General features: G+C 34.2%; 1 protein-coding gene across 1 annotated transcript in view; it reads right to left on the bottom strand.

Annotated features, from left to right (window-relative positions):
* Positions 1 to 4,602: 4,602 nt before the first annotated feature.
* Positions 4,603 to 24,710, bottom strand: part of NAF1 (nuclear assembly factor 1 ribonucleoprotein) — a 38,308-nt gene continuing 18,200 nt past the window's right edge. The window contains exons 4-8 of the mRNA XM_081811269.1: positions 21,729 to 21,811; positions 15,557 to 15,717; positions 12,337 to 12,388; positions 9,287 to 9,389; positions 4,603 to 5,591 (exon numbers count right to left, since the gene is read on the bottom strand). Of these exons, the coding sequence (XP_081667395.1) occupies positions 5,128 to 5,591; positions 9,287 to 9,389; positions 12,337 to 12,388; positions 15,557 to 15,717; positions 21,729 to 21,811 (863 nt within the window). The 3' untranslated portion in view covers positions 4,603 to 5,127. The remainder of the gene's footprint in view (positions 5,592 to 9,286; positions 9,390 to 12,336; positions 12,389 to 15,556; positions 15,718 to 21,728; positions 21,812 to 24,710) is intronic.

The raw sequence follows: 24,710 nt of genomic DNA, 5'->3' as shown, positions 1-24,710 counted from the left end.
GCTCAATGGCTCCATAACCCCAATTTCCACTCGGGTGGTTAACCTAAAGAAATATTAACAGCAAATTATAAGTACTTCTCTATCAGTTGTTACAAGAGATTCAGAAGATTTGTGCTTCTATGTTTTTTTTTTTTTTCATATTTACAAATGAATCTAGTGCCATGATCTCAAGTGGCTTTCTCAACCTGAAGCCATTTTACAAAGTAGAGAAAATTTGGAGGGGAAAGCAAATATCTCCTAGAATACTAAGCCTTCTCTTCTTAATCTTTAGTTTTAAATTCTCTGGAAACCTTATATATATGTATATCATTCATTATTCTTTGCTATCTATAAGGTTTGCTCTCTGAAAGGTTTATTTATGGATGGAGCAGCATATATATAATCTTATTGGATGACCAATATAGAGATCAGCCCAAAAACCCCACAGTAAATTTATCATTCTTTATTAATAAAGAATTTAATAGCCATATTTGGTATCATCTAAAATATGAATTTTAAGCATATTTTATTATCTTGAGGGAAAAAAATCATTAATTTTGCTGTCAAAATGTTATCATTTCCACATTAGTGTTGATAGAGTATTATCAAAACAAGTTCCAAAAAACAAGTAAATCCGTTTTCTACTGATGTCTCTGGGCCATTTTTGAGGCACATCTGACCTGAAAATCTTTGCCAAGATAGATTTCTGATATCCTGAGAAATACTTTCAAGTTATTAAATAAAAATAATTATCACTAATACTGTGGCATTCATCTGGAATGAACACACATAAACCACTGTATTTTAGAAACACAAAGTAGAATCCCACAGGTTATGAATCAGCAAGAAGCATCTGGCAACAAGATTGCAATTACTGTCTCTTGAATATCATTTGTGTGCTCAGAGTACAGAGAGATGTGATCAAACAGTGCTGGTCCTCAAGGAAATTATACTTCAATATGGGAGATCAATACAATCAGTTACAATAAAGTGTCATGTGTATTATGACAATGTAAGTAGAGTATGAGAATTAAGCCTATTATTATATTTCATGTTGCATTCACAAAAATGAAACTTTTTAAATGAACATTTTGAAAGGGATAATGCTGCTTGAACACACTGGGAACAGTCTTTAAATGCCCACTCAGTTCAGAGAGCTATATGTAAAAGTATCTAGATATATTATTTGACTAAAAATTTATGAAAACTAAAAAAGTCTATCAACTAGCGTGACTGAATTCACATTTTAATGAGCAATCTATACATTTTCCTTTTCTGTAACAAAAATAAATTATACAACTTTAAGAGATAGTTTATATGTAATCTTCCACATCCTCTGTCCTGAGGAAATGGGAGAGATGCCATTGCTGATTATGCCTGGCTGGTCTCATCTTGGCTTAATCTCCATTTTTCCTCCCAGAAATTTTTCTGGATCATCTTCTGTGGTCCATTCAGGTGTTTCCCTTTTCAGTTGTTCCTATGTATGGACATTTACAGTATTTGTAGAAATGTCCTTAGACTTTGTTAATTTGGTCAAATTTCACCTCTCATCACAATATGCCTAGAATGAGCTCTGTAAAGTGGACATAGACGACCAAATTTGTTAAACTGAAGATACTGCCCCTTTCTAGTAGTGTAAGAGTGATTTCCTATCTAAAGTCTAAATTATAAAAAAATTCCTCATTGTGCAGAAACATACATGCTGGACATTTTCAAGACATCTAAGAATGTTAAATGTTTACTCCTATAGTCATTTGGAGGTTTTTCCTCTACAGCCATTTGAAACCCAACATTGTCTAAGACAATTGTTTAAGTTGAGGTCTATAGATATATTTTTGCAGGTATAAAAATTCTATAAGAAACTGAAAGGAGATTTGCATAGAAAGAAATTTAGTTGCATAACTCAGTGTTTCCCAAACTGTGGTCTGTGGATATGTTCTTGGAGATCCACAACACTTTTTTTATTTTTTTTAAGATTTTATTTATTTATTTGACACAGAGAGAGCACAAGCAGGGGGAGCGGCAGGCAGAGGGAGAGGGAGAAGCAGGCTCCCCGCTGAGCAGGGAGCCCGATGTGGGACTTGATCCCAGGACCCTGGGATCACGACCCAAGCCAAAGGCAGACACCCAACTGACTAAGCCACCCAGGCGCCCCTCCACAACACTTTTTAATGAAAGGATTTGTGTATTACCAAATTTGAGAAAGATTTATACTGTTATTACTGTTATACCTGCTTCAAAAGGAGAAAACCTTTTGAAAGACTCTCTCTCCATCTTCTTTCTCTTCATATATTACTTAAAAACAAGATGAAATTCAAGAACCCTCTCTCCTAGAAAAATGTCCATCTCACAGGTTTTTAGTGGGTTCTAGAAAACTGGGGAACAAACCTCAGGTTAAGAACCACAAAGTCTACACTAAAGAACAGTATTTTCCTAACCTAATACAGAATATTTTAATAGTTCTTCTGGGCCCCATGATCTTCTCATAGATTGTCCTCTTAGCAAGACTAGAGATAGAGATCTCTTAGAAATGTTCACTACTATGAATTTCTGCCAGCTATCATCCATGACAAGTATTTCCCAAAATGTGTTCTGGTAAGTAATGGTACAGAGAGATGTTCTATGAAGAAAAATATGAGAAGCAATATATTTTATAGTCCATATATTACATTGGACCATTTGAAATGTCTTACTGTGTAGGGAATTTCATATGGTTCAAACTAACTGTATTTGAATGTGTTAATAGTTAATGTCTTGTTACTCTCTTATGCCTTTTTTTTTTAAAGATTTTATTTATTTATTCATGAGAGACAGAGAGAGAGAGAGAGGCAGAGGGAGAAGCAGGCTCCCAAGGAGCAGGGAGCCCGATGTGGGACTCGATCCCAGGACCCTGGGATCATGACCTGAGTCGAAGGCAGACGCTTCACCATCTGAGCCACCCAGGCGCCCCTCTTTTGCCCTTAAATATTTTTCTGCTCATAACCTTGCCAAACAGAATTCATTTGAGCTTATGTTGCTGCCAATAAATATACTAGCAAGTACACTTGGTCAAAAACCAAACTAACACTAAAGAAAATTATTTGCTTTGAATGAATCAGCTACTAACACAGCTTACATAAATGAGCCTGACAGTCCCAAATCCTAAGATTAAACACTACATGATGCCTAGTCAAACAGATATGTGCAAGAGCAATGAGATGGGGGAGAGAGCAAATGATTTCCACAGCACTCCTGTATGTTATGCGAGCACACAATAAACAGTTTTAAAAGTTGCAATAACAGGTTTTGCACAGTGCAGTGGCTATTGATACTGAGAGAACATTTGAGAAGCCACCATCATTTATTTATCGCATTTTATATTCATCAGATAATACCTACAGTCAGACACCAGTACTTAAGGCACAGAGGTTCAAAGATTTTTTAAATGCCATGGCAATTACAATGGCTTGTTGATATACTGTAATTGAATGTTAACATCTCACTCTTTCCATTGTTGTAGAAAAATGTTTTTAGTACTTCCAGATATAATCTCAATTCTAAGAATATTCTATCAACCAGAAAAAAAAAAGACTGCCATAAACTATGAAGGTTAACTCCTAAAGAGAAGCTACGAACACATTTCAAGGAAGAATAATAAAGTACAACATATGATAAAGTCAATGTATACCAAAGCAAGAACTTCTCAATTGGGCCCCAGAAACTTAAGAGTCTCCCCAGCCTCCAGGGACGTGAAGGGCCATGGGGTTGTGATGAATGATCTCCAGATTACCCCAATGATGTGCATAAAAATACTATTTTCTAAGAGTGTCAAGGAATAAAAGATTGGGAAGCAACAATTTAATAAGAGGTACTGATGTGAAAATCAAGAAAACTAGGTTCAACTCCTTGTCATCCCATTGAGTTATCTTAAATTACTTAAATTGGAACCCTTAGGTTCCTCATTACCTGCTAAATGAGGACTAGTTTAAACTACTTCTAAGGCCTCTTCTATTTCTAAAATTCCATAATTTTCTTTGCATTTACATTTCACGAGGTAAAATAACATTTAGTGGTAATTTAATTAAAAGCTCTAAATTCAGTCATTCAATAAATACTTATTAAGCACCTAATCTGTGCCAGGCATGTGAGAATCTGGAAAATAGATACAGAAGACAGTGTCCTAATATGGGGTTACATCTACTTCATTGTGAATATTATATTTTATTATGAATAACCACTGTGTCCCTTTAATTAATAGTAAAGTCTACTGAATAATGCCTAAGTTCTAGAAACCTGTATAGATAATGAAAAGCTTGCCTATGCATAATTAATCAATGTGAACTTTATAGTCAGAACATCTATCAATATTGAAGAGTTTTCTTTTCTGTATCCTTATTTTATTTTTTTTAAAAAGGGTGGGGGCACCTGGGTGGCACTGTGGGTTGATGTCCAACTCCTGGTTTTAGCTTGGGTTATGACCTCAGGTTGTGGAATCAAGCCCCGTGTCTGGCTGTGCACTTGGTGCAGAGTCTGCCTGGGACTCCCTCTCCCTCCGCCCCTCTCCACCACACTCACTCTCTCTCTCTCTCTCTCTCCCTCTCTAAAGCACTGGGTGTTATAAGCAAACAATGAACCATGGAACACTACATCAAAAACTAATGATATAATGTATGGTGATTAACATAACAATAAAAAAGACATTTACAGTTACTGGTAAATTGCATTGACAATCAGAATCACTTTTCAAAGTATACATTTGTAAAAATAGTTTATTTTAAAGACTCTCAACAAGATTTCAACATCTTATTTTCAGATATACCAAGAAGACAATCGATGTGTTCAATATATTTTAACCCATGATGAAAGTTGCTCCAGATCTATTAGACCTATATACACTGTTAAATTGAGCAGGGATAGGGAAAACATGGATTCAGTTTTAATTAAATATTACATAGTTAGATTTTCTCCTCCACAAAAGTGAAATTTTCATATGGATACAATTTCACAAAGATTACAAATATATATCAACTTACAACTGAAGGAATCATTTAATATTTTACAATGTTAAAAATCTAGCCCCCTAACTGCTTTCTTTAAAAAAAAAAAAAAAAAAAATTCTTCCCATATAATATAAAAAATCCAGATTTCTCCAGAAACGTATACAGTCACCTAGTAGTAGGATCCAAAATGGGAAGAAGTACTATCCCCAGAAGAGGGGGGTGGAGGCAGTGGTGGGGGGGGTGGGGGAATGGAGTATGGTAAGGGAATTAATGGATGAGGTGCCATGTTAGGTGCAGCCCACCCCAGGTTTACAGATGCAGGTGGTGGAGGTGGAGGGAGTGGTGGTAGAGGAGGAGGGAGTGAAAAACTGTGCATGTCAAACACTGGAGGAGGAAAGGGATACTGTGGCATGATAGGATTCTCTTGTCTCTGAGGTGGAAATCCTGAAGTCTCCTGAAACACCATATGCTCAGAGTTATAAAACTGTGGCGATGGAGGCCTGCCGTGGCAAGGTCGAGGATATCTACCCCGGGAAAATCCTCGTGAGAATTCTCTGTTACGATATCCTTTTGAATGCTCTGAAGCAGAGCTATGAACATTCCAATTCTGATGTACTTCTGAAAAATTTTCACCTTTGAGTGAAGAAAAAAGCATAAAAACAAAATTAAAATTAATTTTAGTACATCAAAAAACACTGCTTAAAATTTCAAAAATGCCTTTTCTTTAACTTCTGGTATTGTCTTATGGTAACTAAAAAAGCATAAGGCTTAAAATTATCAATTTTTAATGAATCCAAAAGTCCAGAGGCTCAGGAAGGACAACAGATGTATCATCAGAAACCATAGAGGACAGAAGAAAGTGGCTCAACATTTTCAAGTGCTGAAAGAAAACTCAATCCAGAATTCCAAATGGAATGAAAATATCCTCAAGAAAAAAGGGAAACTAAAGACATTCTACAATGAAGAAAAACTATTAATTTATCTCCAGCAGATCTACACTGATAGAATGACTAAAGCAAGTTCTCTAAGCAGAAACAGTAAAAGAAAGAAACTTGAGACATCAGGAAGGAAGAACATGACAAAAATATGAGTAAATACAATAAAATGTCCTTCTTTGAATTTTCTAAATGTTTGATGGTTGAAGTAAATATAATTGGTAACATGATTCTAATTGTATATATGAACTATTTAAGGCAATTCACATTATAAACTAGAGAAAATAAAGGGACATAAAGAGGTAAAGTTTCTAAGACGTAAAGTTCTACACAAACTGGCAAAACAATGACACCAATTGATTGTGATAAGTAACGTATATACAATTTAATACCTAAATTTAGTAACTACTGAAAAAAATCATACAAAATGATACATTCAAAAACACTACAGATAAATCAAAATGGAATTCTAAAAAATGTTACAGTGCTGACAAGCAGTCAGATAAAAGAAAACAGAAATGAAAACCAGAGCAAATGAATGGAAAAGGGCAGACCAGCCCTAAAACATCAATAATTACATTAAATATGAATGGTCTAAATACATCAATTAAAACACAGAGAATGACTGGCAGAGTGGATTAAAAAACATAACCCAACTATATGTCTACAAAATACTCATTTCAAAGGATATAGTCAGGTTGAAAGTAAAAGGATAGTGAAAGCTACAACATGCAAACATTAATCAAAATAAAGGAGTAGTGGGATGCCTGGGTGGCTCAGTCAGTTAAGCATCTGCCTTCAGCTCAGGTCATGATCCCAGAGTCCTGGGATCGAGCCCCATGTTGGGCTCCCTGCTCAGTGGGGAGTCTGGTTCTCCCTCTCCCTCTGCTGCTCCCCCTGCTAGTGCTCACTCTCTATCAAATAAATAAATCTTTTTGTTTAAAAAAAAAAAGGAGTAGCTACATTAATATCAGATAAAATAGATTTCAGAACAAAGAAAATCATCAGAGAAAGAGACAAGAGAATTCAATAATATACATATAAAGAATTATACACTATGACCACCTCTGGTTTATTCCAGTGATGCAAAGGCTGGTTCAATATTCTAAAACCAGTGTAATCTCCTTAACAGGCTACTGACAAAAAATCATGTCATCTTATCAAAGTACTGTCAAAATTTAACAGATTTTTTTTTTAAAAAAATCTCCAAAAAATAGGAATAGATGGGAATTTACTTGATAAAGAACATCTACAAAACCCCTATACCTAAATTATACTTAATGATGAAAGACAATGTTTCCTCCTAGGATCAAGAACAAAGCACATTTTATTCAACATAGTGCCAGAAGCTAGAGCTAGTAAAAGAAAGAAAGGGAGACAAAAAAAACCCACACAGTTTGAACAACAAAAACAGATAGAATACTCTCCCTATTTGCAACTGACATAGTTGGCTAAGCAGAAAATCTCAAAGAAAAAACTAGAACTAGTGAGTTCAGTAAGGTCACAACATATAAGCTAAACGTACAAACATAAATTTTATTTCTATATTCTAGCAACAAAAACATGGACACTGGAACTAAAAATGCAAAACCATTTACAATGACTTGAAAAATTAAATATTTAGGTGTATACTAATGAAAAAAAAAAACAGAATTTGTATTCTAAACATGACAAAATGCTGCTGAAAAGAACCAAAAATCTAAATTAATAGAGATGTATACCATTATTGCACAATGGAAGACTCAATACAGTTAATGTATCAATTCTCTCCAAACCAGTAAACAGGTTTTACACGACTCCCATTAAAATCCCAGCAAGTTAAGAAGGGAAAAAAAAAAAAAAAAAATCCCCGCAAGACTTTTGCCAATATAGAGAAGATTATTATAAAATGCATATGGAAAAGCAAAGGAACTAGAATAGCTAAAATAACTTCGAAAACTTTTAGGAAAAAAAACAGAAGAAAAATCTGGAATGTAGGTCTAGACAAGAAATTCTGACTCCACAAAAGGAAAACAATAAATTAGGCTTCATCGAATTTAAAACCTTTTGTCCTGTAAATGGCCCTCTTGAGAGGATAAAAATACAAGTTACAGGCTGGAACAATTATGTACAAACTTCGTAACTCCAAGAACAAAAAAGCAGAAATATAGTTAGAAAATGGGCAAGAGACATGAACAAATATATCACTGAAGAAGATATGCAAATAGCAAATAAGGACATGGAAGGATGTTCAAAATCTTTAGCCATTAGGAAAATGCAAATTAAAATCACAATTAGATATCACTACACACCTATCAGAATGACTAAAATAAAAAAGTGACAAAACCAAATGTTGGTAAGAAAGCAGAGAAACTGAGTCACTCATACACTGGTCATGGGAATCCAACTACCACATAATCCAGCAATTATTCTTAGACATTGATCCCAGATAAATGAAAAGCTGCATTCACACAAAAATCTGAACACAAATACATAAAACAACTTTATTCCTGTAACCAAAAAATGTTAACAACCCAGATGTCCTTCAACTCATGACTGGTAAACAACCAGTAGTATAGTCATACCACGGAATACTACACTCCTAAATGAAAAGAAACAAACATGACACATAAAACGATCTGGATGAATCTCCAGGAAATTATGTTCAGTGATGAAAGCCAATCCCTAAAGGTAACATACTGTGTGGCTCCATTTATGTAATCATTTTTGACACGACAAAATATATTATAGAAATGGAGAACAAATTAGTAATTGCCAGAAGTTAAGGAGGTGGGAGGGAGGGAAGTGGGAGTGACTATAAAAAGGCAACATGGGGGATCCTTTTCTGTGGTGGAAATATTCTGTATCCGATTGTCTCAATGTCAATATCCTGGTTGTGATATTGTACTGTATAGTTTTACAATATGTTACCATTTCAGGAAAGTGGGTAATGGACATGCAAGAAAATCTCAATTATTTCTTACAACTGTGTGTGAATCTATAAAAAGTTTAACTTTTTTTAAAGTTTCCTTTAAAATTTGAAAGGCATAATGAATGGAAATGCATGTTAAAAAATAAAATACTTTGATTTAGGTATTAAGTACCCTATCATTTAATTCTAAATATGGAAGCAAAGAGGTTTCTTAAGAAAAAAGTGCCTATATGCACAAATGACTAACAAGGCTTAGTTTTACCCCTAGAAGCCATTTTTACATACTTAAGCTTGAAAAACTAACACTGAATATCCCTCATGACTCTCCTCTGCCACATCTCGTATTGTGTAAAGCCTCCTATGTTAGATGAATGCCACGAGGTAAAGAGAGATCCCACATGTTTCCTTCAATTTTAGTAGTTTATCGACTTATATAAATGTTAAGTGAAGATAAAAAATTACTATATATTGCATTTACTCACTTGATTCATTAGATTCAGACTTGAATTTTTTCCGGCCCTGAATCTGAGATTTTTTCCTCTGTTTGGCTTCTTTTTCCTTTTCATCATCACTGAAATCTAAGGCCTTGCAGAGGAAAAATATAATTATGTCAAATGGATTTAATTCATTGGTACATACTTGGAAGTGAGAAGGATAGGCCTATTATTTAACACTGACCCTGAAAGAGTATTACTTTTTGATATGTAGTATTTTCTAGTAATATCTGAATTAACTATTTATGACTCTTAATTAACACAGGCCAGAGTACTCAAGGCTTTTTTTTTTCCTAGAAAGTTTTGGATAGATAATTCTTTTTTTGCACAGATAGGTAACTTTAAAATGCCAATCTTTAACAACCTTCAGATATGGGTATTCCCTAGCTAGAAGACTGACTTCAAGCTTGAGTCAAGAATGTCAACAATGCTAAAGGGAAGGAACAGTTAGGAATATGCAAATAACATCAATGATCAGAACTAATATAAAAATAGAAGAGAATGTTTTATCTTTCATTCATTCAAAAATTTATACATACCCATTATATGACAGGCACTGTTCTAAACATTCTATAGGTATTAATTCTTTTAATAATATAATGTCAAGCATAGTAAGGGCTGTAAATAAATAAAGCAAAGTAAGGAAAGAAAATCACTGCAGATGCAATTTAGACTGGGCTGCAGGGAAAGGCTTAGATAATATCTTTATCTTTAGAAGATAAACTCAAGATAAATCTCTAATGATGAATTAGCAGTGAATAAAGGAAAGGAAAATTTCAAGGAGAGGGAATATGTGCAAAGGCAGGGTACATTTGAGACATGAAACTGATTTAATCAGTAAAGCAAAGCAAAAGCTTCTTATATAGTGAAATCAGAGATGATAAAATTGGAGAATAAAGAACTTTATGTCCCAGTCACTGGGCATGTCCTAAGAGCAGGAGGGAGGTATTAAAGGATTTTAATTGGCATTGTTTTATTTTAAAGAGACTGCTTCGGCAATATTTTGCTATCACCTCCTAAAGTCAGAAAAAAATTCACATGTTTCTTGTATACATATTAAATTTGCACTGACACATTTATTCAACTACAAATTATATATTCATGTATTAGAAATGAATACCAAAGTGAAGAAGATGCATGCCTTATACACAATCTATGATTAACGTCAGGCAATAATTCTATACTACAAAATTTCATAATAAAATAAACTTTAAAATCTCAAAGAGTTTTCCCCTATTACAGAATTAAAGGACATTCAGTCAACTACTTCGAAAACAAAGACAAAAACAAAATAAAACACACCATGAAGTATGCTGGGATTTAATTTTAAAATTAACCTAATCACACATATTTTATAAACAACATTACCATAATTAGCAACTTCAAAGCTGAGGTCTAAAACAACAGAGATGTATTAGGATATTTTCATTTCACAAGAAATATGTTTTAAGACCTTTGTGAATTTTCTCAAATACTTTAAAAGCATGTAACTTCAGTAATTACTGAAGATGACCTAAACATAACTAAGAACATTAAGGGAACCTTCAGAGCCTTAACAGAAATCACATGTATATACAACATAAATTAGAAAACATAATCCCATGGCATTGTGGATACTAAACTAGGATCACTCACTGGTTAAGCAAACCTGTAAGTCAGCGTTACCTGATTCATGCCTCAGCAAAATTAGAAATTAATATGAATCTTCAGCACTGCTTGAGAACATCTAAAATGAATAAAGTTAAATCTACAAACCCAATAAATTTATATACTATAAAACTTCATCAGAATTCCTGAGTATGTTTAAAAACTCTCACTTATAATTGTATTTTCCCCTATAGTGTGTATATTCATACGATTTCCAAGAAATGTATACACTTATTGCTGCAATTTTTATATTTTAATAACTTAAAAAAAAAAAGAAAATCTCCATGGAAAGTTAAATAACCCTACAGATTATTCCTGACTATTCCACATCTCTAGAAAAACTGTACATCAAGTTACTTGAGACATAAAATTAATCTTGCTGGGATGGGTTAGCCTGGTGATGGGTATTAAGGAGGGCACGTACTGAATGGAGCATTGGGTGTTATACGCAAACAATGAATCATGGAACACTACATCAATAAATAAATAAACAGGGAAAAACAATCTTGCTGACATGGATTCAAGAAAGAAAATTAAGAATCCTCTTTTTAGGAATGTAATTATATTATAAAACCTGGAGAGGTAGGTAGATTCTAATGATTTTGTACCTCCAAAAGAAAGGCAGCTTATTATAGGCACCATTAAATGTATTCATGTCCCATATGGTTAACATATTAAAAAATAAAATTTTTTAAAATAATGACAATTCTGCCTTTACCAGATGTCAACAAAATTGATTTTTAAAAAAAGGAAATTACAAGGAAAATAATAAACTGGTACTTGTTAAAATATGACTGAAAGTATTTTTTTTTTCCTGCAATGATCAATCAAAAACTCTTACTGAGGGGTATAAAATAGTCATCTGGGAGAAGGGGAGAGTACATGCTCCCACAGATGGCAGTATGACTGCCAGGCAGCATGAAAAGACCTCCTTTATTTTTTTTTTTAAAGATTTTATTTATTTATTTATTTGACAGAGAGAGACACAGCGAGAGAGGGAACACAAGCAGGGGGAGTGGGAGAGGGAGAAGCAGGCTTCCCGCCGAGCAGGGAGCCCGATGAGGGGCTCGATCCCAGGACCCCGGGATCATGACCTGAGCCGAAGGCAGACGCTTAACGACTGAGCCACCCAGGCGCCCCATGAAAAGACCTCCTTAAGGTCAAGATGAATTTATAAAATTAAGTTCTGAGGTGCCTGGGTGGCTGTGAGTTAAGTATATGCCTTCAGCTCAGTTCATGATCTCAGGATCCTGGGATCGAGCCCCACTTCTCCTTCTCCCTCTGCCCCCACCCCATCGCTTGTGAGCGCACACTCTCTCAAATAAATAATCTTAAAAAAATTAAATCCTGCTTTACTTCCTAAAATATTATGTAAAGAGATTTATACTTACTTCTGGTGGTGGTTCCTGATCATTCTTCCATGACGCATCCGATCCCCTATCCCTAGAAAGAGAAAGTTAAAAGAAAACATGAAGTACTTAAGATTCTGTGTTTATAACTCAGTAGTATAGAAAGTAAGTAGAAGACATGGGCTCAATCCTTAATTTTATAATATACATGAAAATAAGAGCAAAAAATAAACGACCATGTATATGTTCTTCACCTTGTTTCAGAAGATGTGGGAAGCTCCTAAGAAAAACACAAAATCTGGACACATATAAAATATTAGGACTGGGGGAATGAGAATGAGAAGCCAAGACTATGGTGTGCAGAGGAAAGTGGCTTTGCAGTTCATAAGCATCTCTAGATGCTATGACTTTGATACTTTCATGATACCTGAGCTCAGTTCATAAAGCTCACCTCAACAAATGCTTATTCTACACCAACTATAGGTCAGACACACTGTTTCAGGTGCTAAGGACACAAAAATGACCAGGAGGCATTCCCTTAAGATTTACAGGTTTAACGGTAGAGGTAACAACATGAAATTCTTCTTCCTCTATTTACCTGAGGAATATCAACAATATTCCATGAGTAACCAAAGCTTATTCCAACAGTATTCCTCAAAGCAGAGAGGGTGGAATAAAAGCTATCTCATTTGGTAAGGAGAAAGAATTCTGAAGAGTCTGAAAGACAGTATAATCACAAGCACTAACTACTTTTAGTGGAAAGTTTTATACTCTACAATCAACAAAAATACATATATTATTAAGTATGACTATGATTTCTGAAAGCTCACCTTTATCTCTTTAATCTTTTTGATTTTGTAAGTTTGACAGTATCTTGTTACTCAGTTACATTAAAATATTATAAAATATTAGGAGTAGACGTTGTCCTCACTGCTTTAAACTAGATCCCAAAAACAAATGAGATTCTCAGGATTTAATTCATTAAAATCATTAATATATTAAACCACAATCCATAAAAACCAATGTACAGATGTCAGTGGGCTGGCAAAATAGGAATATCATTAAGTCTCCTCTAAAATTTTGATTCAGAACTTTTGACACTGTACATGGGGCATTATCAATGATTTTTCTACCATTAAAAAAAAAAAGCTTACTCGTTAATGATCAGTTTACACCTATGCATTTAACACAGCTCCAATACTCCTTTTTGCATATATGCCATCACACGGCCTATGGGGTTTAAAGACATAAATGGGGAAAGTTCCCCAATAGCGCATTTACCACAGAAAATCAAAATCTACTAAAGAAGAGATCAAACAACATTTCAAAAAGCACTTTCAACAAGAGTAAGTTCATGGGAAGCTAAAATTAAAATAGCCTTACAAGAGGTGGATAAACTAGAGGAGGTGACCTTCTCTACCTCAAAGGCAAAGTACTCTACTGAGTGCCCATGCAGACACCAAATTGCAGTCTAGAATAAAAAAAAAACTTTGTTAAATGGGGCTTCTGCTGGGTGGGCCTAATTTCGCAATTTAGTTTATTGTTTCTTTCCAGGAAAAAACTCTTATTCTTGCAAATCAAGAACACAGACTTCTCTTGTTTAAAATCTATTTAATAAATGTCTTTAGAGAAGCTTTTCAAGTTTATGTTTTAAGCTAAAATATTTTTGTTAAAAGCCGAAAAATCACATATCCACAGCAACATCCTAATATTTAGAGCAGAATGAAATGCCACCTATTTAAGGCATGATTTTAAAACACGATTTTTCTATTTAATTTACCTTTCTTTTCAGCGGTTACTTAGAAAAATCAACCTTACCAACCTGAAGAACTTAGGCAAAATGTTCCTCAGATAATTATGTGGATTCTTAAGCATGAGTTTAATGAATTATGATAAATGAAATTCAGAGACTTGATTTAATATATAAGTGCTTTAGAGATTTTACACCATGCAATGGGGACTAGTACTTTTGAGGTAGCAGTAAGGCTACTCATTGACTGAAGTTCCCCTCTCTGTTCTGCAAAAAACACATTCCTACTGCTTCAACTACACTTCAAGTTTCCCATCAAAAGACAGCTAGACCTAAAAGGGAGTTGTGTGTCAAACTGAGTGCAAAATCTTTTTAGATCCCCACCCTTCCCTCTATCTTTCTTAGTGTTTCTTCCACTCCTACTAATTTTACAGTATTTTTAGTGGCTCATATTCATTACATCTTTCCAAAGCATTCAACTTTTTTTTTTCCTGAAAAAACTATTCTACTTGAACCATATACCACTGATTTACCAAAAATAAATTATATGATTATAATAACAAGTTCAACTGATATAAGCAGCTTTACAGCTAACACTTAGCAACACAAATAATACATGGAAAATGCACAATTAATGAGTAGCATAAACATGCAGAAATATTACTACCCACATGTCACAGGCATCATTTAGCATCCACAAAATGGAAAGCAGTAGTTTGTTGGTTAAATCAACCCTGTTTAGGGGCGCCTGGGTGGCTCAGTCGGTTAAACGTCTGTCTTCGGCTCAGGTCATGATCCCATGGTCCCGGGATCGAGCTCCACATAGGGCTCCCTACTCAGTGGGGAGTCTGCTTCTCCCTCTGCCCCTCTCCCTGGTTGCACGTGTGCTGCACATGCACCCTCCCCCCCCAAAAAAATAAATATAAATTTAAAAAATAAAGAAAGAAAGAAAGAAAGAAAGAAAGAAAGAAAGAAAGAAAGAAAGAAAGAAAGAAATCAACCCTGTTTATCAACTTGATACACAACTTTTTAGGGGCATATTTTTGTTCTCTCTTCTATAAATTTACAATCTATAAGCAACCAGAAATTTATTAATTTTTTTTTCTTGAGAATTACCAAGTTTTATTAAACAGTTAAGCCTATAATGAAATCCAAGGAATAATTCTATTTAAAATGGAAAAGAATTCTTTTTAAGTGGTAATACTAATGCTGAAGTAGCATGTTTATAAAAAAAAAGGTATGTCATGGAAAAAAATATGAATTAGAATTCAGAAACTTTATATGGCCTAAATGTAGTCCTACTAGTTGATTATGTCATTTTGGGTAAAAGATAAAAATCATCTCTACCTATAAAATCTGGTAACAAATTGTAGCTTTCAGAGATGTTATTAGGAAAATAAATGAATGCTTTGGAACACAGATACTTAACAAGAAACTACCTTCACTGAAAATTATTCGTAAAATATAAATTAAATAAGCAGACAACAACTAACGTGTCAGTAACATACTTACTGTTTAAGTTTTTCTGTGAATATGTACTGGGTGAAGTCTTTCATTGATGGAGCAAAATACATAGTATCCTTTATTTTAATACCTTTACTCTCAATGTGCTCTGAAGAATTAAACCGTAACACATAAAATGGATGTGCGACAGGTCCAAATATCTCAAATATCTATAAAACAGAAGAAACGTAAAGACCTTTAATATGCAAAATAACAACTCAAAAAGTAATTTTTAAAAAATTGATAATTGTTATAACAAGGTAATTTTGTCATGTCAGAATAAAATTGTATTTATATTTAAGTCATTTTTGCATACTCACAGTCTTCATATTTTGATTATAAATGCATCAACTCATTCCAGATTTCCTTTTTATGAGAATTTAAAACAAGTGTAGCAAATCTGTTAATTGCTAAATTCAAATCATCTTGGTGGTGTATGAATTAGAGACAAATTATGAAGTTTTTTTTATCATTCCTCATTTAAGTTGTAAAGTATGAAGAATCACAATAGGTAACTTTTGAGAAATAAAATGCTGTCACTTGGAATCTTATAACACGAAACTTAAAAGCAAGCTTCTGCTTTAGTGGGTATTTAATCATTTCTGCTGTTTCCATACAGTGGTTAACATTTTTCATAAAATTAAACCACAACTGTTTCTAATTCAAAACTTAGAAAAGTAGATTTGAACTTGAAGTTGCTTATTTCTCAAAAACCAAAGAAGCTTATACAGCCTTTAACTTTTATATAAAGGAACTGCTTTTAGTACAGACACATTTTATTTCTGAAAATGTTTTGTGAATGATTAAAGGAAGTCTCTTGTTTTCAAACTCTTCTCAAATACCTAAATTCTTTGAAAAATGTTCTGATAGTAAATATATGTATGCTATAGAAACCAGACCATGACCAATGTCAGTGTTCAACTTTTCTAGTCTTCTAATTCTTTTCTTCTGAGACCACATTATAGTTTTGTATACTGTTCCCTTTTAAAAACTAAAGTTGCATTAAGTTTTTCCATGTTATAAATATTCTTCGTAAGTATAATTTCAGTAGCTATATCAATAACTCCTTTATAGATCTGGCATGATTTAACTTGTCTCATAAATAAGCACATTTAGGGAGCTTCCAATTTGTTCAATATATAATAAATGATGCCCTGATGAACATGCTTTTATGTAAATTTCTGTACTTCAGGTTTCCCAAAAATCTATTTGTAAGGGGTGGAATTATTGGAGCCAAGAGTATGATTATTATTAAAACTCTGGATATAAATTACTAAATAATTTTCCAAATAGCTTGGACCATTTTAAACCAAGTGTACTGAAAATGTCTGTTTTAGTACATTATCAGTTCTTCATTTTTGATAGTAAATATTCTCATTTCATTCTCTTTAAGTATACTATTCAGGATTTTTATTAATTTTCAGTGAGGCATAAAACAGTTCACCTATCAGGGTACCAATATTCTGAAGGCATGAGTACCCCGTACCCCCAAAACAACTAGTAGTATTCAATACAATTAAAATGCCAACATATTCTGAAGCAACACTAATAGCATAATTTTTTTTTTAATTTTAAAAGAAAACAGCAAATTTGCTTTGAAGGATTTAGATACAAAGAGTAGACCTCGTAGACCTCTTCCAACTAGAACTGCAAAGGACAGAGGTATATACCGCAACATCACTCTTACTGGTTCACATTACATAAAGTAATGGATTATCTTGTCACTTTTTAAAAAGTCTTAAAACAATTCTTTTTTAAACTCCTTTGATAAATAGTGACAAATGTGATTCTTCAAGTTTGGACGGGGATAAAAAATTTGTTTAGAAAAGTTTCCCATAAAGATATAATAATCACGGTTAGCAACCTGGTACATAAAGCTGTTCCCCAATGATTGGTTTCCTGGACGAAATAATTCCAGTTCCTAACTGAGAAATGATTTCACTAGAGAAATGCCTGAATAGCTTCAGGCTTACACAGAGACTGGTTTGAACTAAAATGTAAGTGACATTCAAAATGCCTTGATAAAATCAAAGCATACTTGGTTGACTATTCTTAAGATCTCAAGTGTTAATGAGCTATACCTAATGATAAAATCATTACAAGGTTTTAAGTAAAATAATTCCACATACAACAGGTAACAGGAAGCTACTCTAAGGAATCCATACATGTCTTACACCAAAACTGAGAAGTATTTATGCTCCTACCTCGAATAGCCATGGAACACTTGACTGAGTTGACATAAGCAATTTAGCTAATCCAGAGTTACAGAAAAAAAGGTTTAACAATATTTTAAATTACTATAAGCTAAAAAGTATAGATTTTAGATCGGCTAATACCTGAGAGCTAAACTCTGAAGAGCAACCTCAGACAAAGTAGGGGTCGGGCCAGCCCACTTCATCCCATAGTTTCATTAAACCTTGCATCCTGGCTCACTCTTCAGACCTGCCTTTGCGGATTCTGCAAGTTCCAAACTACCTGACTACAGATAAAAGGAAAGGAAGGAATATGGCTGAGACAACAGTGTAAGGAACAAAACTCAGGATAATAATGTCTTAAGATATTTACTTTAAGGTAGGCAAGAAGCTTTCCTTATACTTTAAGTAACAGTACATAACCCGTAGAAATACTCATAAAAATTTAATCCAACTAATGTTTTATACTTGCCCTGTCATTTGAAAGGTAGTTTTCAGTGTCTTTCCACTTGGCTCTAGCTTATAATACTTACCATCTCTTATTCAAAAGCAGTATCTTTCTGCTAAAAGACCTCAAAGGATTCTTGTCACACAGAGAGATCACAAACACACACCACTATCACATTATACAGATACAGCATAAGGTCTGTTAGGAAAAAAACTGACAAGCAGAGAAGTAAATTCATTCCCCCAAATTCTCATTCCATAGCATAATCTAGGCTTAGGTGTTCTGTATGCTCCATGGCCAAAGTTCTAGCAGCTGGAGACCAGCCTGAGTCAGCTGGCTAGACACGCGCAGAGAGCACTCCAAGAGAGAGAATAAGCTGCACTCTCCCATCTCCACACACACACATTATATACTTATTGGTTAGCCTAAGAGGGATGAAGTAATCCTAGTTTCTACAGGTAACGAGAAACAGATCAAAGACTCTCCAGGCCCAGGAATAATGGTGAAGACTGCAAATGGAGAGCCAAGATCTGCATACTTCTGCTCTGAGAACAGCCTTCAAAGAATGCCATTAACAAAGGCCTTATGGTTGTTCCAGCTGAGCCACTTTTTGGCTAACCTACCAAAAGGGGAAAGGGGGAAATGAACCCCTCACAGCCATTCAGAATTACCTCTTATCAATCACTTTACACTAATCACTGTGTGTTACTATTACTTCACAAGTTGCTGAGGGAGGAGAAAATAAACCACTGTATCAAAATAATACAGAATTTCAGAAAATCAACACATACTACCAACCAAGATTGTAGTATATTCTTTTTAAAAAAGATCAGTAAAAATTCCGGCCCAACTCTAACAAACACACTGAAAACTAATGAAAAACGAGTAAGTAATTCCTGTTATATAGGGATAATAAATTGCACAGGTTGGTCAATTTTTAAATCCCCTGATAAAGAGCTAAACATTCAAAATAAAAATTCATTCATCATTTATCAAGAGTAACTAATCATCATTAGGATTAAAGGGCAAAAGGCTGAAACACAAATCCAAGGTTACCTCCCTTAAATCAGTGGGTAAGGGGGAGGAAGGTGGAGGGAAATGCATCAGACATATTAACTAGGTTGTAAACTCAACTTTGTTCCTTTTTAAAACTCTGTGATTTTTGAGTAAATGGGGATAATTCCACTTGCTTGGAGTTTCAATGAATTTAAAAAGATACACAAAATATGTATCACTGTGGCTCATTATTATTGTTGAAGAGCAGAGGGAAAAGAAAAGATGTACAAAGGTTTGACACTGAAGGTAAAACTAAATCAGTATATAGATAAGATCTAAAACAGATTCAATTTCATTTTCTGGTCACTGGTTTGTTGAACTGATAGTCCCAACCCTCCCCACCCCTGCACCATTACTTTCGGGAATCATGTCAAGGCACTTAGATGTATAATGAAATATTTTTTAAAGGCTTGTCACTTCTTGAATTTACAAAGCTCTCTATGTAAAATTTAGAAGTAGATTTAATTTTTTCCTCTAGACTTATGTCACATAACTAAAGTTAGAGGCATAAATGTTACATTTTTATCTGACTCCTTCCAAAGTCAAATGACAAAAGAGCTGAATATTAACATTAGTCACAATTATAGAACTAAAAGTTCAGCTGTATTGGGGGATATAAGAAATGTGAATATTTAGAGGTTTTTAATTAGCAAAGTGTTGGGTATTTTGAAATTAAAATTGTCTCAGCTAGCTACTTAAAAAGACAACTGTCATGAATATCATAAATAAAAGGAATCATGGAAATTATCAGTTTCAAATGAGTTAGAAAACCAAGAAATAAGTTTCCATTCCCCGTTCTCCCCTCCCCCGTCTTCTACTACTTTCCGGAGGAGAGCGAAAAATGCTTTGCCTTTGTACCAGAGCAGAATACTGGTTTCTCCTAAAGTAGTATACATACCAATGGGCATGGAGAGCTACTCATGGCACAGTCATTGACTCATTTCCCATCCCTTTTCTCTCTCAACCTTCTCTGAGGTTAAGCCCCCTAGTCAATCTCTAACCACTTACAAAGGCACCAGCAGAACTCACTTGAAACAAAAAGACTGAGCTTAGGTATCTGAAAGGGAAAAAAGTACAGCACCATTCTTTAGGCATTAAAGTCTTTCTTCCCCTCACCAACTTTCTCAAGAATTGCCAAAATATATTAGCTCTAGACTCCCAATTAATTCTGTCACTGCTCTGCCATCCTAAGTCACTCATTTCTTTTTGGTAAATTAGCCTGTCAATCTAAACAAAAAGAAAAACAAAACCAAAAAAGTACATAGGTGGTACAAGGTAGGCAGGACCCTGATAAAAATCTGACCTCTTTCTAATCTGTGTTAGAATGGGACAGTAGGAAATAGCATATAAAAGGGAAAATTATATGAATGACCCAATAATATAATTAAAAAGATATGCTTTTTTTTCTGATTAGATGTAAATTAATTGTATCTCCTAGAACAAAAACGAAGCCAACTATTAGTTATCTAGGAAAAGCTAAACCCCAAAAAGTGACTTCCCCAAAGACAGCAGCTGGTTTCTTATTTTTATTTGTTTTCAACACAGTACACATTTACTCAGCACTTAAAATTTACAAAGCACTGTACTCTGTAGTGGAGAATGCTGAGATGAATAAAACTACCCCTCCAGCCAAAAAAGAACACTTGGTTGGTACTTATATATATATAAATTTTTTTTTAAAGATTTTATTTACTTATTTGACAGAGACAGAGACAGCACAGATAGGCAGAGCGGCAGGCAGAGGGAGAGGGAGAAGCAGGCTCTCCGCAGACCAGGAAGCCCGACGTGGCGCTCAATCCCAGGACCCTGGGATCATGACCCGAGCCAAAGGCAGATGCTTAACCAACTGAGCCACCCAGGCGCCCCAGCTGGTATTTATATTTTTGATCTTAGAGGTTTTACATCCTCTGCCAACGGCTCAAAATTGCATTATTTACTGGGTAAAATGTGTAGTCTTCCATATTAAAGATGGACATGCCAAACTGTCCCATTCGAAAGATGTTATAAGGAACTTGACTTTTTGGTGAGTACACATACTCATAATTCCCCAGAATGTGCTTACAGTGACACTTTGTACCTATTGCTGAAATCTTTTTTCCCCTTTTTCTTTTTTCCACTCTAAAGATTCCACCTGAGGAAGCCAAAGTCTAAAAAGTTTTGAAAGCCCCTACTCAAAGGGACTCACAAACCAAAAAAAGGTTAAGAACTACTACACTGTAGTTGCTGCACTCAACTTTGAGTACCTGGAGATATTCGATATGAATACAGGCCCTCTACTTCACAACTTACCTGACAAACAGGAAAAAATTGTATACCAACAGACACAAAGTACTGAAAAAAATCAAGAATAAACACTTCAGAACTCTAGACTGCTCATCTACTAAAATTAATAAATTCTCTTTAGGACAGATACGGAAAGTCAGAAAAACCAATCCACAAAGAAACAGAATAATTATAAGATTTGAATATATTTTTTTTTACAAACCTTTCCTGCTGCCTGTCGATCGCTTTTAAAAATTACAGTTTCCTCATTAACCGGAGGTAGGTTAGTCACAGATTCAATTATTACTGAAAAATGAAACAAAGGAGATTATTCCAAGATTTAATCAGAAGATAATGTAAAATTTAAGTGGGAATTTTTAACTCCAACATAATTTAAAATGAAATTTAAGGTGAGATAATATACCTCAGTAACTGTTCCTCTTAAAACAACAGTCTTTATTATCAAGTGGCACAAGGAAAAAGAATCTACATATTTTTATTTAATACAAAATGCTACAACTCTAAGAAACAAAAACTAAAGTAAAATTCTCACAGAAAATTTTTATCACCCACTAAAAAGTCAATAAATTTAAGTCATGTACATTTTCCCAAGCAATTTTTACCCAAAAAAGTATAATCATATTTAGTCACAAAAACTGTTTTAGGAAAAATTAGTCTTCTTCCTCACTCTAGAAGTTCTTTTCTAGAAAGCACTGAGTACTTACTGATCTATGAAAAATCTAAAGACTTCCCAAAAGCATCTGCCTCTGAATAGATGAAGATGATAGAACTCACAGTAATTATCATTCTCCCTCTCAAAATGCAACAGCATTATCCCACTCGTCTATCATAATCTCCAATTCCTGTATGGGCCACAAATGTTAAAACACCAAGCTACCATAGCAAAGAGAGAAAACAAACAACAGGCTCTTAGAAAATTAGAGCAACAACCAAGAATATGTGCCACATTACACAGGTAATGCCATGTCCACTTGAGAAATGAAATGTCAGTTCAGGTTATTAAAATTCATTTTAAAAATTTCAACTGTATCCAATTAATTACAACAGTTACTGCTTCTAAGTTCTGAACATACATGTGGAGTAACAGATCACAGGTCAACATTTTCTGAGTTAGATCTGTTTCTGGAACAAAGATGATGAGTAAGGATTAATAATGATAGTGAGCACTAACAGCATTCATTTTCAATCATTTCTCCTCCCTAATCCCCTTCCCAAGAATCAAATTACATGAAAATAAAAGATCACCTAATTCAATTCTCTCATTTTATGGAAAGATGAAAAAACAGGACTTAAGAGAGTAACATTATCACATGGCCAATTCCAGACCAAGTCATCACCAGAACCTAGAATAACCTAGATCCCTAGTTCCAATGGTCTTCCTTTAACAACACAACTACTGACTGTGTTTCCACAGCCTAAAAAAACCCATTCTTTTTTTAATTATGATTCTAGGTGGCAGTTGCAGGTAGCTGGATACAAATCAACCTGAAGTTTGTACCACACATTGATAAAAATTTCCAAAGCTATCAATAGTCAAAGTATCTTCTAGTACAAGATCCTTAAATTCATGAAATCTCTCTACTTCTACCTAGGTGGATAATATTTAACTAGCCTCTTGTATTTTCCAAATTAAATGAGAGAGAGAAAGAAAAATAAGCCAGCATAACTTGTAGAACAATTGCAGAGTACAAAGCCAAATCCTCTTTTTCTCCTGGGGTCTTATTTGAACTCACATATTTTTTGCTTCATGTATTAATACTTATTTTATTTTCTCTTTTGTAATTTGGTCCAAATCATGTGAGATATTTTAGGCTCTCAAAACAGGGTAGCAGGTGCTGATTTTCAGTCAATCTTTATTCCTAGCAGCTTGAGAATTTTGTTATTCTATTAGGGTGTGCTAGTCAAAACGATATCTTTAAAAAGCATTATCTTATGCATATTGTATGTTCACATTTTTTTCTTGATAAACATTTTGACCTTTATTTTTTCTATATACATCAAGTCTAATAAATGCTCAACTCACACTATGTGATGCCATAAGATAACTCAAATACCAGTAAATGTAATGACTCAAGAATCAGGTTAAGAGTTTTAATAATCATGATTTTTGTAAAAATAAATAAATGTTTCACTTTAATCAGAATTTTGACTAATAAATTGCAAAAGTACAAAATTATCTAAGTATAAACTTTTCAAAATATTGGTATGGACACTGTTAGAAAAAGGTCAAAAGTCCAATTTCTACCACTGACCCATTATACAACTAATCATAAGGGCAAGTGAGTTGGGTTTTTCTGTGTCCCTTAAGTCCTGTAAACTAAGAGGGCCGGTGGATAATCTAGGTCTTTTATCCAGTTGAAATATCCTTCGACTTTGTCAACTCTGAGTTCTACTTTCAGATGGATCTTACTATGAGAGCTAATGGTAGCTACGTGAACTTCAAGGCCTTTAGTACCTATCTCACAACCTGGGGCTAAAAGAAATCTATAATATCTAGTTCTCTTACAACCAACAGCTTTATATTTCATGAATCACAGAACTTTCTAATTTACATGTTTCTAAAATAAAAATCAAAGGCAGTAGGCAGAATAATGTTCCGCCCACCAAAAGACACCTACACCCTAATCCCTGAACCTATAAATATATTACCTTACATTAAAAAAAAAAAAAAAAGGATTTTTGCAGATGTGATTAAGGTTAAGGACCTTGAGATGGGGAGATTATTCTGGATTATGCATGTAGGCCCAACCTATGGAGTCCTTAAAAGCAAATAATCTTTCCAAGCTTTGGTCAGTGAGAGATGTGATGAAGGGGGAAGGGTCACAGGGAAGGTATACTACTGGCTTTGAAGATGAAGGAAGGAGTCCATAAGCCAAGGAATACAGGCAGCCTCTAGAAGCTGAAAGGGACAAGGAAATGGATTCTCCCCTAGAGCCTTCAGAAAGGAACTCAGCCCTGACGGACCTCTTGATTTTAGCCCAGTGAGACCCATATCAGACTTCTGTTCTACAAAACTATAAAACAATAAATCTGTGTTGTTTAAAGCCACTAAATTTGTAGCAACTTAATAGCAAAAAAAATTAATATACCAAATCAAAGACAATTCTGGAGAAATGTCAATAAAAGCAGACTTTGAATTTTAAAAAAGACACGGCATTTATGAGTTACATATATGAGTAAAAAA

The sequence above is a fragment of the Leptonychotes weddellii genome, chromosome 2, assembly GCF_054177405.1.
Source record: "Leptonychotes weddellii isolate Sample4059 chromosome 2, ASM5417740v2, whole genome shotgun sequence".
Taxonomy (NCBI): Eukaryota; Metazoa; Chordata; class Mammalia; order Carnivora; family Phocidae; genus Leptonychotes; species Leptonychotes weddellii.
Note: the sequence above shows the minus strand (reverse complement) of the source record. Positions and strands in the feature narration are given on the sequence as shown.